Here is a 17127-nt window from a genome sequence, read left to right as displayed (position 1 = left end):
GACTTCTAATCAAGCTGCGGGCCTATGGGGTATCGTCTCAGTTGTGCGACTGGATTCGTGATTTCCTGTCAGGAAGGTCGCAGTTCGTAGTAATAGACGGCGAATCGAGTAAAACTGAAGTGATATCAGGTGTTCCACAGGGAAGCGTCCTGGGACTTCCGCTGTTCCTGATCTATATAAATGACCTGGGTGACAACCTGAGCAGTTCTCTTAAGTTGTTAGCAGATGATGCTGTAATTTACCGTCTAGTAAGGTCATCCGAAGACCTGTATCAGTTGCAAAGCGATTTAGAAAAGATTGCTGTATGGTGTGGCAGTTGACGCTAAATAACGAAAAGTGTGATGTGATCCACATGAGTTCCAAAAGAAATCCGTTGGAATTCGATTACTCGATAAATAGTACAATTCTCAAGGCTGTCAATTGAACTAAGTACCTGGGTGTTAAAATTACGAACAACTTCAGTTGGAAAGACCACATAGGTAATATTGTGGGAAGGCGAGCCAAAGGTTGCGTTTCATTGGCAGGACACTTACAAGATGCAACAAGTCCACTAAAGAGACAGCTTACACTACACTCGTTCGTCCTCTTTTAGAATATTGCTGCGCGGTTTAGGATCCTTACCAGGTGGGATTGACGGAGGGCAGCGAAAGGTTGCAAAAAAGGGAAGCTCGTTTTGTATTATCACATAATTGGGGGGAGAGTGTGGCAGATATGATACGCGAATTGGGATGGAAGTCATTAAAGCAAAGACGTTTTTCGTCGCGGCGAGATCTATTTACGAAATTTCAGTCACCAACTTTCTCTTCCGAATGCGAAAATATTTTGTTGAGCCCAACTTACATAGGTAGGAATGATCATCAAAATAAAATAAGAGAAATCAGAGCTCGAACAGAAAGGTTTAGGTGATCGTTTTTCCCGCGCGTTGTTCGGGAGTGGAATGGTAGAGAGATAGTATGATTGTGGTTCGATGAACCCTCTGCCTAGAACTTAAATGTGAATTGCAGAGTACTCATTTAGATGTAGATGTACATTCACTCTGTCTAATGTGTTCTTTATATATCGCGTTAAAATTTCTCCCTTTTTGGTCAAACGCTATTACACCTGTCACATGTGATTTTATCTATGCCTGGGTCATCGTATTTAGATCTTAAAGTGGTGGCGGAACGTAATTTTATTGAAAGGTTGTTACTGGTTCGAAAGGCTAGTTGAACGTTTATGACTTTAAAAAATGTATTAATTCTGTTGGAGATTTTACTAAGGTAGACTGCTGGTACGTATCTTATTTGATGTGTCGGCATATCGATATGTATTACCTCCTGCTTCGGTATTTTACATATGTATTATAATTTTGGGATTATGTTGGGGTCAAAATAATTTGTATAGGCTATATAACTGTGTTAAATTTTTTTGAACTGCTGGCTTTGCTAATGGTAGGTTATTTAATCTATTGATCGTTGAACGGAAAAATGATAGTTGCAACTATCAAAGGCAATCGTAACAAATTTTAGTTAGTAAAATAACATCGCTGTTCATCTGCACAATCTTTGTAAGCATATAGCGTCAAACTGCTGCCACGTCATAATTAACGTTTTATGTTCAACATCTTGACATCACGTATCATATTATTAAAGCAGTGACAGTTATTAAACAGTCAACTAACGACGTAATATGGACGTCACATCAATCCAAACGAGAGTGCAATAAAGATACTTTAATATAAATCACAATGGCATCCATACCTGTTCTTACAAAAATTGTATTTGCAGATGTTTGAAAATGTCATTCAGGCCGAAACAGCCTATCCTAAATAAAGGTCACTTGTTGTTGTTGTTGTTGTTGTTGTGGTCTTCAGTCCTGAGACATGTTTGACGCAGCTCTCCATGCTACTCTATCCTGTGCAAGCTTCTTCATCTCCCAGTACCTACTGCAACCTACATCCTTCTGAATCTGCTTAGTGTATTCATCTCTTGGCCCCCCCCCCCCCCCCTACGATTTTTACCCTCCACGTTGCCCTCCAATGCTAAATTTGTGATCCCTTGATGCCTCAAAACATGTCCTACCAACCGATCCTTTCTTCTAGTCAAGTTGTGCCACAAACTTCTCTTCTCCCCAATCCTATTCAATACCTCCTCATTAGTTACTTGATCTATCAACCTTATCTTCAGCATTCTTCTGTAACACATTTCGAAAGCTTCTATTCTCTTCTTGTCCAAACTAGTTACCGTCCATGTTTCACTTCCATACATGGCTACACTCCATACAAATACTTTCAGAAACGACTTCCTGATATATAAATCTATATTCGATGTTAACAAATTTCTCTTCTTCAGACACGCTTTCCTTGCCATTGCCAGTCTACATTTTATATCCTCTCTACTTCGACCATCATCAGTTATTTTACTTCCTAAATAGCAAAACTCCTTTACTACTTTAAGTGTCTCATTTCCTAATGTAATTCCCTCAGCATTACCCGATTTAATTTGACTACATTCCATTATCCTCGTTTTGCTCTCTTATATCCTCCTTTCAAGAGACTGTCCATTCCGTTCAACTGCTCTTCCAGGTCCTTTGCTGTCTCTGACAGAATTACAATGTCATCGGCGAACCTCAAAGTTTTTACTTCTTCTCCATGAATTTTAATACCTACTCCGAACTTTTCTTTTGTTTCCTTTACTGCTTGCTCAATATACAGATTGAACATCATCGGGGAGAGGCTACAACCCTGTTTCACTCCTTTCCCAACCACTGCTTCCCTTTCATGTCCCTCGACTCTTAGGACTGCCATCTGGTTTCTGTACAAATTGTAAATAGCCTTTCGCTCCCTGTATTTTACCCCTGCCACCTTCAGAATTTGAAAGAGAGTATTCCAGTCAACATTGTCAAAAGCTTTCTCCAAGTCTACAAATGCTAGAAATGTAGGTTTCCCTTTTCTTAATCTTTCTTCTAAGATAAGTCGTCAGGTCAGTATTGCCTCACGTGTTCCAACATTTTTACGGAATCCAAACTGATCCTCCCCGGGGTCCGCATTTACCAGTTTTTCCATTCGTCTGTAAAGAATTCGCATTAATATTTTGCAGCTGTGACTTATTAAACTGATAGTTCGGTAACTTTCACATCTGTCGACACCTGCTTTCTTTGGGATTGGAATTACTATATTCTTCTTGAAGTCTGAGGGTATTTCGCCTGTCTCATACATCTTGCTCACCAGATGGTAGAGTTTTGTCATGACTGGCTCTCCCAAGGCCGTCAGTAGTTATAACGGAATGTTGTCTACTCCCGGGGCCTTGTTTCGACTCAGGTCTTTCAGTGCTCTGTCAAACTCTTCACGCAGTATCTTATCTCCCATTTCATCTTCATCTACATCCTCTTCCCTTTCAATAATATTGTCCTCAAGTACATCGCCCTTGTATAAACCCTCTATATACTCCTTCCACCTTTCTGCTTTCCCTTCTCTGCTTAGAACTGGGTTGCCATCTGAGCTCTTGATATTCATACAAGTGGTTCTCTTCTCTCCAAAGGTCTCTTTAATTTTCATGTAGGCAGTATCTATCTTACCCCTAGTGAGATAAGCTTCTATATCCTTACATTTGTCCTCTAGCCATCCCTGCTTAGCCATTTTGCACTTCCTGTCGATCTCATTTTTGAGACGTTTGTATTGCTTTTTGCCTGCTTCATTACTGCATTTTTATATTTTCTCCTTTCATCAATTAAATTCAGTATTTCTTCTGTTACCCAAGGATTTCTACTAGCCCTTGTCTTTTTACCTACTTTATCCTCTGCTGCCTTCACTACTTCATCCCTTAGAGCTACCCATTCTTCTTCTACAGTGTTTCTTTCCCCCATTCCTGTCAAGTGTTCCCTTATGCTCTCCTTGAAACTCTGTACAACTTCTGGTTCTTTCAGCTTGTCCAGATCCCATCTCCTTAAATTCCCACCTTTTTGCATTTTCTTCAGTTTTTAATCTACAGGTCGTAACCAATAGATTGTGGTCAGAGTCCACATCTGCCCCTGGAAATGTCCTAGAATTTAAAAACTGATTCCTAAATCTCTTTCTTACCATTATATAATCTGATACCTTTTAGTATCTCCAGGCTTCTTCCATGTATACAGCCTTCTTTTATGATTCTTGAACCAAGTGTTAGCTATGATTAAGTTGTGCTCTGTACAAAATTCTACCAGACGGCTTCCTCTTTCATTTCTTAGCCCCAATCCATATTCACCCACTGTTTCCTTCTCTCCCTTTTCCTACTGACGAATTCCAGTCACCCATGACTATTAAATTTTCGTCTCTCTTCGCTACCTGAATAATTTCTTTTACCTCATCATACATTTCATCAATTTCTTCATCATCTGCAGAACTGGTTGGGATATAAACTTGTACTACTGTAGTAGGCATGGGCTTTGTGTCTCTCTTGGCCACAGTAATGCGTTCACTATGCTGTTTGTAGTAGCTTACCCGTACTCCTATTTTTTATTCATTATTAAACCTACTCCAGCATTACCCCTATTTTATTTTGTATTTATAACCCTGTATTCATCTGACCAAAAGTCTTGTTCCTCCTGCCACCGAACTTCACTAATTCCCACTATATCTAACTTTAACCTATCCATTTCCCTTTTTAAATTTTTTAACCTACCTGCCCGACTAAGGGATCACTTATTATAAGCAGCCATTTCGTGCATCCACTCTAACAAGCTTTACAAATGTATTACATTGTACATACAAAGACATTTCTTCTTGCAAGTTTCATTTTTCTTCCGATTTCTGCTCAACTTCTTGTGCATTTTGTTTTCCAACCCGGTGTCAGCCATGTCCCATGAAATACACTGTTCGTATTCCAACTCGAGAAAAGCTGCTCATCCTGTGAGGCAGAAGAAGCAGTCGGCTGACATTTCTGGTGAATGTTTCAATAATCATACCGGAAGAATTACTTACTCTGTTACTGCCCGTAAACGAGAAACAAATATTGCAACTGTCGGCAAATAGTCGCTGCTGTTCAGTTGGAGCGCTGCAGCATCAACCGAGGAAATCGCTGCGATGTGCGGAGCAGACTGCCCCCCCCCCCCCCCCCCCCCCCACTCTCGCCGTAGCAAGCAAGTGTTACCGGCAAATAGATACCTCAGACTGCCTAGCCCACACCCCCGGCGGTAAACGGTCTGGTATGTTTGGATTGTGCTAGTGGATAGCGCGGCAACGTATGCGTTTCACGCAGCACGTTGCGGGGAATTCCCGCAGCTAGGAAAACGTAGCTGAAGCTTGCGCCTGCAGATGACCGCAGCGTGCTGGACAGGTGAACCCCTGACGGGCGACGAGCTGAAGGTCGGGAACTATCCCACGTTTTCCGTCCGCTTCTCCCACGAGCGGTAGGAGGTCGGCGCTATCTTTCCGGAGGCAGTCGTAACCTCAGCGGGGACAATGTCATGGCCGAGCTTCTGGTGGGCAACGTCGCAGGTCCGGATGACATTCCGCTGCACAGAGTTGACTAGCATGGAGGACGGGTTTCACTGTCATCCTAATTTCGTTCTGATGTTCGCTGTCAGATAGGACTGCAGCTGATGTCCTGTGCGTGTTTTTTTATTCTGCTAGTGGAATTTTAAACCCCTTTTTTTCACCCAGATATTCTTTACCATCAAAAATGTTACTTTACACATGGATTTCCAGCGGCCCAAGTCATAACCATACCAGAGTGCCTGGTAATTGTCATAACAAATAGTCATCGTCGACACTGAAAACTACAGCTTGTTGACTTAGCCACGCTACTCCGCCACTCGCCATTTTACCAGTTCGCTGCAGTTCGACTATACGATTACATGTGGCCCAGAGGCATTATGCGAGTTGTTCAGTTGGACGCTACTTCGGAAACTTGGATATCCCTAACCTATAGTTTAACGTGGAATCTGAACCACGTTGTCGTTCCTGGTGACTCCTCACGTCGATGAAAGGTGGAGGCTAAATTAAATGACAGACTGAAAATTTCCGTCGTCTAAACGAGGTTCGATTCCGCGATGTCTATTTACAGTCACGCGCTTCACCGCAGGCCCCATTAATTCATTCCAGTGATAACATTTTGCATTACATCTGACACAGAAAAGTCAAACAATTTGAAAACAAACAAAAAAGTTTCTCCTTGCCAACTCCTGTTCCGTAGAGTAACTTGTATACTGATGTAAAAAAATTCAAACACAAACAGTGTAGAACAATGAAATTTCGAGAATACATTGTATAGGCATCATATTAAAGTGATAAACGTTGCCAGATCACAGGTTAATGTAAGTGCGAGGTAAGCCATTTCAAATGTGAAATGCTGGTATATTAATAACCGATGTAACTTCCAAAATGTTGACTGCAAGCATGCAAACATGCATGCAAATGTGTCTTACAGGTGCTGGATGACAGTTTGTGGGATGGAGTCCCATGCCTGTTGCACTTGGTCAGTCAATACAGGGACGATTAATGCTGGTTGTGGATGATGCTGGAGTTGCTCGATGATGTCCCATACGGGCTCGATTGGAGACAGATCTGGTGGTCGAGTGGGCCAAGGCAACATGAGGACAACCAGCAGAGAATGTCTGGTTACAACAGTGGTATGCAGACGAGCGTTAGCCTGTTGGAAAAGGTCCCCTGGGCATCACCAATCTGACGTACAAATTTGCAGTCAGGTTGCTTGGGATAACTATGAAAGTGCTCCTACTGTCATACGAAATAACACCCCAACTCATAACTCCAGGTGTAGGTCCAGTGTGCCTAGGAGGCAAACAGGTTGGCCAACCAACACAGGGCAATCACTGGCACCGGGCAGAACCGACTTTTATCAGGAAACAGCAGACCTCAACTCTGCCCCCCCCCCCCCCCCCCCCCAATGAGTTATCGTCAGACACCACTGATGCCGCAAATGGCTGTTGTTTGGCGTCAGTGGAATGCACGCCACAGGGCGCCTGAAGTATCCGATTTGAACAGTTCGTGGTGTCACTGTGGTGCTAGCTGCTGCTCCAATTGTTGCCGCAGATGCATTACTATGCGACAGAGCCATATGCCACACACGATGGTTCTCTCTCTCTCTCTCTCTCTCTCTCTCTCTCTCTCTCTCTCTCTCGTGCCAAGTTGTGATCCGGAGCCCCGTCGTCTTGCGACCGTGCCTTTCCGTGACCAGCAATATACGTGGCAGCAGGCATGTATATTGGCTGCATTCCTGCCAAGTCGTTCTGCGTTATCGCAGGAGGACCATCCAGCTTCTGGTAGCCCTAGTGCACTACCTCGTTCCAACTCAGTGAGGTGTTGAAAACGGCGTCTTCTTTGTCTTAAAGGCATTCTCGACAATTATCAACTCACTTCGTCCAGGCTCAAAGCTAAGCTCACTACTGTTAAAGCGCGTATTTGAAGCTAACGTGATTTGCATCCTCACTGCGGCACCATTAGCGCCACCCTTTTGCGACTGGAGCGAAGTTCGAACAGACTTCATTTTTCAGATGTAGAAACAAGCCTTCAAAGTTTCGTTTATCTCTCGCTACTCCATATATTGTAATATGTGCAAGGTGGTGGTTAATAAGTATTAACTCACATATGTACGCTCTTCTTTAATAATGATAATAATAATAATTATTATTATTTGTGACGTGAAAATAAAATTACCCGTTGAAGAGCAATACGAGTTCTCGTGCAACATGAACCTAACTACGGATGATTTATTTCTCGGGATTTTCTTTTTCTAAGACAGTTTTTATGAAGTTACTTTTCTTCTCTATATCATATTAATGAATGTCGTTTTCTCTTTAATTTATTCCAATAAGTGTTCCTAAGATTTTTTTCTCTGCCCATGATGTTTTTGTGACTCTTCTCTCTTGCTTACAATTTTTCTACTTCTTGCTTCCCCATAGCCACCTTTTACAAAAATACCTTAAAATCTTCAAACAAGTGTCTTACTGAATTTCTTTCTTTTTTATATTTTAAGGTGGTTGGTTGTTAAAAAAGTACCCTTATTTCTGAGGGCTTGTTTAGTCGCTGCAGCACTTAAGTATCTATTATACTTCTGTTGCCATCTATCGGTGTACTTCCCAAGTAAGAAAATTCATTTGATTTTATTTCCTGTGTTAATGTCTGCCCATACTTGTCTGCTAGATTTATCTATCACCATTCTTTTCCTCTTAAAAGAGATTAAAAGTTTCAGAATTAAATCATTGGTTTTTATGTTTTTTAATGTTTAAGTACCGTTGAGATTAAGACCCCAGTGTTAGTTCCAGCTTTATTTTGCTTCACTGGAAGCACACATGGGAGTATTTCGACGAATAGCTGCTGATAAAGCCAAAAATGTTATCTTTCTCTGTGACAGCACTTTGAGAGAAGTGTTTGTGTTTCCTTCAGAACTCCGATTATGCATCAGAGTAGTAATCATTTTGTATATACGGCACATTATGCAAACCACTTTTATAACTCATCAGTTAATGCGAATTTTTTAAAAATTTCTTGATATTTCTATATTTCATGGTTTCCAGAATATGTCTTTTTAGAGGAAATGGAATTTGAAATTTTTGACAAGAGTTCCGTAACTGTTATACAGTCGCATTTAACGGATTCACAGTTTAATGATTAACGACTTAAACCTAATTAGCAAAGGAAAGTATCACACCGCCTCAGTATTTTTTCTCGTCTTTCTGCACGAATGATGTATTTTGTAAGGTCTTTAACGGAACAACGAATTAAAGAACAAATGGTGTGCAGTATTTGTCCAACATTAAGAACAGTGTCCATTTCATCATAAAGTAGGAGTTTTTCCGAAGAAGAATTTTCCTTTTCTTCTGCAGGGATATGTTGAAGCAGACACGTTAATATTGAGCACCAGGAGCATTTTTAAAATGAAAAGGAGGCAAATATAGCTTGACTGGCTGACTAGGCAGTTAGTTGCCGGATGCCCTGTGTATTCTACAAAATACTTAAGGGAAGCTGGCGCACAATAAGCAATAGCGCTAAGGCTATTCTATCCTCAAAAGGAGCTAAAGCACTACCTTGAGTTTGCCATTAATCTATCGCTACAGATCTGCACGGCGGATACGGTTACGCACAGTTATGCTGACCTCGCATCAAAAGCGATCCATGATTTATTGGTCATCAATGTTACCGATTCGGGACGGAATCCCGCAACATTGACTTGAAGCCGCAGTATCCTGAAGACGGTAGCTGTGTTGTTGACGTTTCCAACGGCTAAAGATGGCGACCTTCCCAATTTTCCTGGTGCGGTCGATCGGTTGTGATGCAAAGTCGGTATTACCGTGTGTATCCGTATCCGCCGGATATTGACATGTCGCGTATTTTGTAAAGACGGTAAACAGCAGTTTTCGTTACAAAATTTGTGTCTTGTATTAACCGCTTTTGAATATGAAATACCACAGCTGAGTCATTCCGGTTTAATTTACGTTAACGGAGGTCGCTCAAGTAATTCCCAACAGCTGCCAGTAAGCGATATGGCGGCACATTCCATCGATTCGAATCTTCGCTTCATGGTCTCACTCACCTGTGACACACAAGAAATAAAATTAGTTCCGTATAAAAAAAAGGCCAGTGCTGCTGACAAAGTTTTTCTTAAAAGTATTTGCAAGAATAATTTTTTCGTAATGTGGAGCCACAGTCATAATATATTTCTTTAAAGTCAGTACCGCCATTAGACTTTTTTTATTTGTAGTGTTCCATTTACACGATCATGATTGCGGCTTTAAATTGCCATTGTCAAGTGTTTTAATGTTGTAAAGTGCCTAAGATGGCATACTGTCGTATTTAACATACACTATTGTCTGAGGGTCAATATTTCTGGTAAAAGCCTACTGCTTTGTTTTATCACTGAATATGTGTCTAATAGTGTCTTTTTAATACGACAGTATGCCAACTTAGGCACTGTATTACATTAAAACACTTGATAATGCCAATTTAAAGCCGAAATCGTGATCGTGTAAATGTAACACTGCAAATAAAAGTCTAATGGCGGCACTGACTTTAAAGAAGTTTTTGCAAGAACACTAAGTAATGTAGCACGTAGTGTTGTTGTTGTGCAGTAACATTTAATACTGGTAGAGTGCAAGATGTGACTACAACGTGTACGTTACTTTATTTTATTTCCCATTGTGGAGGAAGTATGGCCGGCCGCTGTGACTGAGCGGTTCTAGGCGCTTCTGTCCGGAACCGCGCTGCTGCTACGCTCGCAGGTTCGAATCCTGCCTCGGGCATGATGTGTGTGATGTCCTTAGGTTAGTTAGGAGGAGAGGAGGAGGAGGAGGAGGAGGAGGAGGAGGAGGAGATTAGTGTTTAACGTCCCGTCGACAACGAGGTCATTAGAGACGGAGCGCAAGCTCGGGTGAGGAAAGGATGGGGAAGGAAATCGACCGTGCCCTTTCAAAGGAACCATCCCGGCATTTGCCTGAAGCGATTTAGGGAAATCACGGAAAACCTAAATCAGGATGGCCAGAGACGGTATTGAACCGGCGTCCTCCCGAATGCGAGTCCAGTGTGCGGTTAGTTAGGTTTAAGTAGTTCTACGTCTAGGGAACTGATGACCTCAGATGTTAAGTCCCATAGAGCTCAGAGCCATTTGAACCATTTTTGGAGGAAATATAATGCAAAGTATTTCACAGTATCCGTGTCAGTAATTATCCAAGACGGTTGTATTACAATTTGGTTATGATCAGCTTGTACGTCCTTAGCCTGTGGTATGTGAATTACCTAATCTGACAACAGACGAAAAACCAGTCCAGATGCAGACCTATCGTAGGAACTCCAGCTTGCCGAACAAGTATAAAGTGATTTAATTTGTTTTGATATTCGTGAATATGGATATCATTTTTCCTATCTGTGTAGATCTCCAGTCATGGTTTATGTTACTACGCAATATACTCTCTCACACTGGTACTTCATTGAACTAGCCAAGCACTGTGGTGCACAACTTTTCTTTTTCAGAGGACCATGGTTCGTCCTAATCTGTACCTAGGAGCTGCATAGCTTACAAAAAAAGTCTTGTCAGTCAGCGATCAATCAGTTTGCTGGTAGTCATGTCTCGGGGGTACCCACTACCAGATCCTTACACTGCACGGGGGTGCCACCGAAGCATCGGTACAGTGAATGTGGATCCTCAAGCTCAAATTGGACGGGCGTGCTCACTGCCAAGCTCATGCTGGCCCGAGAGTTTTTAGTCAGTTCTCACGATGCTCTTGTTGACGAAATCTCTCTCCACGGAGGATGATTGTCACGTGTATTGCACACCTCCGTTGTCAATGATCCCCATTATCCACACGCATGGGATTGGGCTGCCCAGCACAATTTTCGGTGTAGGGGCTTCGTTATGGCCCAGGACGACCCTCATAAAATGGCGACTCGCATAATTTGTGTTTCCGTACAGCTCAAACAGCTGCTCCAAAATGCATAACTGGCATATAGCTGCAAGCAATTGTCTGTGTGGATGTGCTCGCTACGGCTGTGATCTCCAACGGGTTCTCCTGTGTCAGGGAGGAAGTATCTTTGGAACGTACGCAGTGGAGTGTGAAATTAACGGCCGTTGTTTGTGTTGTGTGTGCAGGTCCAGATGCTGCAGCAGCAGGTAAACGTGCTGGCGGACAACCAGACCAACACGGATGACCGCTACACGCGCGCCAAACAGGACAGCGCCGCCCTCCAGGCCAGGTGAGTATCCAGCAGGTGCTAATTGCAACTCTGGCGGTCACGCACAAGGGATATGTTTGTAGGCATAAGGCAACTGAGGAGAACAACACGGCAAGTGCCATATCCCGATTTCCCAGAAACTGCGTTCAGTGGAAGAGGAGCCAACATGAGCAAACACGAGTTTCGGCTTATCCGTAGATACTCGAAGGTTCCAGAAAAAACGACTGTCAAACTATCGACGTATTTAGATTCCTTTTAGCACACGAGAACGTCAGCTCAACTGGTAGCGTAGTGGCTAGCATCGCGATCTCTCACTTTTGCGTCCCGTGTTCCAAACCAGATTGTTTTAATTTATCTTATTTACGTACCTATTTCCGTCGAAGTATATTACAACTACATTTATACTCCGCAAGCCACCCAACGGTGTGTGGCGGAGGGCACTTTACGTGCCACTGTCATTACCTCTCTTTCCTGTTCCAGTCGTGTATGGTTCGCGGGAAGAAAGACTACCGGAAAGCCTCCGTGCGCGCCCGAAGCTCTCTAATTTTACATAATATATTCGATATCTCACCCAGAAACGCACCCTCTCGCAACCTGGACAGCAAGCTACACCGAGATGCAGAGCGCCTCTCTTTCAGAGTCTGCACTTCAGTTTGCCAAACATCTCCGTAACGCTATCACGCTTACCAAATATCCCTGTGACGAAACGCGCGGCTCTTCTTTGGATCCTCTCTATCTCCTCCGTCAACCCGACCTGGTAGGGATCCCACACCGATGAGCAATACGAGTGTTTTGTAAGCCACCTCCTTTGTTCATGGACTACATTTTCTAAGGACTCTCCCAATGAATCTCAACCTGGCACCCGACTTACCAACAATTAATTTTATATGATCATTCCACTTCAAATCGTCCCGTACGCATACTCGCAGATATTTTACAGAAGTAACTGCTACCAGTGTTTGTTCCGCTATCATATAAACAAACAATAAAGGATATTTATCAGGTTAGGGAATACGAGGGCGTTATATTAATTGTGAAATTACAATTGGAGTTAACAAGTGTCAAACAATTATTACATACGCTGGCGAAAAGAAATTGCAACACCACAAAACAAACAATCTAGAATGATGAAATTTCAGGAATGTCTTTGTCTGGCTAACATATTTGATTAACATTGCAAGCTTACAGTTCAATGTCTGCGCGAGATAAGCCATTTAAAATGTGAAATGCTGGTACATTTATAACCGGTGTTACTGCCAGAATGTTGAAGGCAAGTGTGCAAATATGCATACATTGTGGTGCACAGGTGCCAGATGTCAGATTGTGGGATGGAGTTCTATGCCTGTTGCACTTGGTCAGACAATACAGGGACGCTTAATCCTGGTTGTGGGTGACGCTGGAACTATCACCCGATGATTGCCTATATGTGTTCGTTTGAAAAGAGACCTGGTGATCGAGCAGATAGAGCCAACATGTGACTCTGTAGAGCATCTTAGGTTATAACAGCGGTATGTGGGGGAGCGTTACACTGTTGGAAAACACCCCATGTAATACTGTTCATGAATGGCAGCACAGCAGATCGAATCACCAGGTTGACGTATAAAATCTGCAGTTACGTGCGTGGGATAACCACGAGAGTGCTCCTGCTATCGTACAAAATCGCACTCCAGACCTTAACTCCAGATGTAGGCCCAGTGTGTCTAGCATTCAGATAGGTTGGTTTCAAGTCCTCAGTTGGTCTCCTAACCCACACAAGGCCACAACGAGGTAGAACCAGCTTTCATCAGAAAACACAACAGACCCTCCAATGAGCTGACGTCGACAATGGCAGTGGTTTGGGGTCGGTGGAAAGCACGCTACAGGGCATCGGGCTCGGAGCTTTCATTGAAGTAACCGATTTGTAACAGTTCGTTGCGACCCCTTGTTGCTAAGTGCTGCTCAAATTATTGCTGCAGACGCAGTACGATCCGCCAGAGCCATACGTCGAACATGGTGGTCTTCCTCCTCGGTACTGCCATATGGCCGTTCAGAGCCCGGTCGACTTGCGACCGTACACTTTCGTGACAACTGTAAGCAATCACGTGCAACGGCTGCATTTCTGCCAACCAAATTTGTAACACAGAGGCTAACGTCGCGGTTTCGCACTTTTGCGCGCCATGTTTGAACCCCGATTATTACGTTCTTAATTTTTGTTTTCATTTATCTACTCATGTCCGTAGAACAGTGCTAGACGAATGTTTTGTAATGCTTATTGAAACGTTGCCCATATTCGCCTACTAATTGTATGTATAGTGAGCGAATTTTTTTAAAAAATAAATGGACGGAAAAATTATTTGAAATTGCTGTGATGTATCTTGGTCCATGATCAACTGCAAGCGCCTGTTTTCGGAAAAGTGATCCGTTATGCATGGTTTGCCGCGAAATTACTGCCAACGTGTGAAATATTCACCAATGTTAACGACGTTTCTTTCCCCGAGTGAGATTCATACGAAGAAATATAGCTGTGGCAAACTTGCTTTCGCGCAATCCGTGTGGTGTTCGAAAATTCTGTTTGGAATCTTTCTACGAAATGTACGTATAAGTCGAGACACACATTCAGTTGTTTATCTCCCTTCAGCTGAACGAAGTTTCTAGGAAATCAGGTTACGACCCTTGCCGTGTTCTCTTTATAAGTCATTACATATAAAATAAATTTTTTGGAAAGGAATAGTCAAACGTTTTGAGAAATGATTCATCTAAAAGTACAAAATAAAATGGAGTAGACACACATTTCACGCACCTTTCAATGACACTCAAAATCGTCTACAATGAATGAGGCGCCGATTGAGAATTTGAAGTTCAATGTTCAGCTTAGTACTAGAAGCAGTACAGCTAGTACTAGAAGCATAGATGATAAAAATATAGGCAATCATTCGTGGAAATTACCAAAATATATGTAAGGCCACGCAACAGCAAACTGCACAGTCTACGCCAGTGGTTCCCAACCTTTTTTTAATCATTACCCCTGAGTGCATTCAGATATTAGCTACTAGTATCTCTCCCCCCCCCCCCCCCCCCCTCTCGCACATTATCTCCCACTTTAGCACCTAACTATAAAATGTAGCGCCTTGAAACACTTTCATTTTAAAAGTTATGAAAGATGAATAATATTTTGTGTGTGTGTGTGTGTGTGTGTGTGTGTGGGGGGGGGGGGGGGGGGGGGGGGGGGGAGAGGTTAGAGGTTAGGTTAGATTAGATTAATACTAGTTCCATGGATCATGAATACGATATTTCGTAATGATATGGAACGAGTCAAATTTTCTAATACATGACATAATTAAGTTAATTTAACAACATAATTAAGTTAATATAACAACTTTTTAATTTTTTATAATTTTTTTGTTTGGTTTCCTTTTTTGTTAATTTATATCTAAAAAATCCTCTATGGAGTAGGAGGAGTTGTCATTCAGAAATTTCTTCTTAAATACTTGTTGGCTATCTGTCAGACTTTTGATACTATTTGGTAAGTGACCAAAGACTTAAGTGGCAGTATAATTCACCCCTTTCTGTGCCAAAGTTAGCATTAATCTTGAATAGTGAAGAGCATCCTTTCTCCTAGTATTGTAGTTATGCACACTGCTATTACTTTTGAACTGGGTTTGGTTGTTAATAACAAATTTCATAAGAGAGTATTTATACTGAGAAGCTTCTGTGAATATCCCTAGATCTTTAAATAAATGTCTGCAGGATGATGTTGGGTGGACTCCAGCTATTATTCTGATTACACGCTTTTGTGCAATAAATACTTTACTCCTCAGTGATGAACTACCCCAAAATATGATGCCATATGGAAGCAATGAGTGAAAATAGGCATAGTAAGCTAATTTACTAAAATGTTTATCACCAAAATTTGCAATGACCCTTATTGCATAAGTTGCTGAACTCAAACGTTTCAGCAGATTATCAATGTGCTTCTTCCAATTTAATCTTTCATCAACGGACACACCTAAAAATTTTGAATATTCTACCTTAGCTATATGCTTCTGCTTGAGGTCTATATTTATTAATGGCGTCATCTGTTTACGGAACTGCATGTACTATGTCTTATCAAAATTCAGTGAGAGTCTGTTTACAAGGAACCACTTAGTAATTTTCTGAAAGACATTATTGACAATTTTAACAGTTAATTCTTGTTTGTCAGGTGTGATTACTATACTTGTATCATCAGCAAAGAGAACTAACTTTGTCTCTTCATGAATATAGAATGGCAAGTCATTAATATATATTAAGAACAACAAAGGAACCCAAGACCGACCCTTGTGGAACCCCATTCTTGATAGTTCCCCAGTTTGAGGAATGTGCTGATCTTTGCATATTATGAGAACTGCTAATTTCAAGAACGAGCAACGCAGACATTCGTGGTGCATAGCAAGTGCTGCTCACAGCTTCTCAGATAAAGCTAACTATCCTCATTGAGGGTGGATATTTGTTGCCACACACCCTTCCCCTGCATTACTGCTTTTCATTGCGGCACTTGCTTGACCTGCACACTGCAGTCCCATTTAAAATCAACCAAGTTAAAATATGTGCACTTAAGTAGTGTACGTAAATCACTCGATTGCTGCACGCTTTACTTCTGAACGGGTAGGAACTGGAAGGTGTCAGGCTGTTGATGCCTAATGTCTGACCACAGCCACTAATACTAATAGTAATAATAGTACTAGTAATACTGTCTACAGCACTATAGTAGCTATCGTGCAGTTACTGCTGTGCCGTGCTGTCAATTTATCTGTCTGAGTCGAAGTGAGTAATGAAGCAAATCCTGGGCTACTGCAGGAACTACCTAGAAATTGGAGAGGACATTTTCTTGACATATTTAATATTTGTTACGGATATGTATCACTTTTTATCAGCGATGTACATGACAAAGCACAATGTAGGTGTGTAGTGGGTGGACTACGTGAGGAATTTGTAATCTCATCACACTACTGCCACTAATTGAGAACAAGTAATTATTTATAACTTATATAGCTAATATCAGAGTCTTACAAAATTGTGATAATAGTAGTGATATTTTGAAAATAATTTAGTTTTTACCTCCCAGAAAACTTCGTATTACTCCCCGGATGGATTCACTGGTCATCGCAATGCACCAGATAAATATCCTCTAGTATTCTTTATAATTCTACGTTAAACACTGAACTTCTAAACTCATAATCGCACCTCTTCTGCTGTACTGGCTTCGTGATTTAGAGCATCATTCATAAGCGTCAAATGTTTCTTTAATCTATTTTACCTCTTTCTTTTAGACGAATCATTTCATAAAACACTTTGAGCGTTCTCCATTTTTTATATTTTCAAGTTTTATTCAGAAAGAAATGAATTTTTGACATCCCACTTGGCTTCATAATGCCTGTTGTTCTCGAACTGCCCTCAATTTAGTACTCTTTTCGAAATAAGCCGTTTTAAAAGGCAAATATCATACCAAAGCAAAGTTTTGCGCGAAAATT

At 41.7% G+C, this 17127-nt stretch overlaps 1 protein-coding gene across 13 annotated transcripts in view; it reads left to right on the top strand.

Annotated features, from left to right (window-relative positions):
• LOC126356198 (rab11 family-interacting protein 4) overlaps positions 1-17127 on the top strand; it is an 895205-nt gene that overhangs the window by 859166 nt on the left and 18912 nt on the right. For all 13 annotated transcript variants that reach the window (XM_050006986.1, XM_050006989.1, XM_050006991.1 and 10 more), the window contains one exon: positions 11556-11659. In XM_050006986.1, coding sequence (XP_049862943.1) covers positions 11556-11659 — 104 coding nt within the window. The remainder of the gene's footprint in view (positions 1-11555; positions 11660-17127) is intronic.

This window comes from Schistocerca gregaria, chromosome 3 (genome assembly GCF_023897955.1).
Source record: "Schistocerca gregaria isolate iqSchGreg1 chromosome 3, iqSchGreg1.2, whole genome shotgun sequence".
Taxonomy (NCBI): domain Eukaryota; kingdom Metazoa; phylum Arthropoda; class Insecta; order Orthoptera; family Acrididae; genus Schistocerca; species Schistocerca gregaria.
Note: the sequence above shows the minus strand (reverse complement) of the source record. Positions and strands in the feature narration are given on the sequence as shown.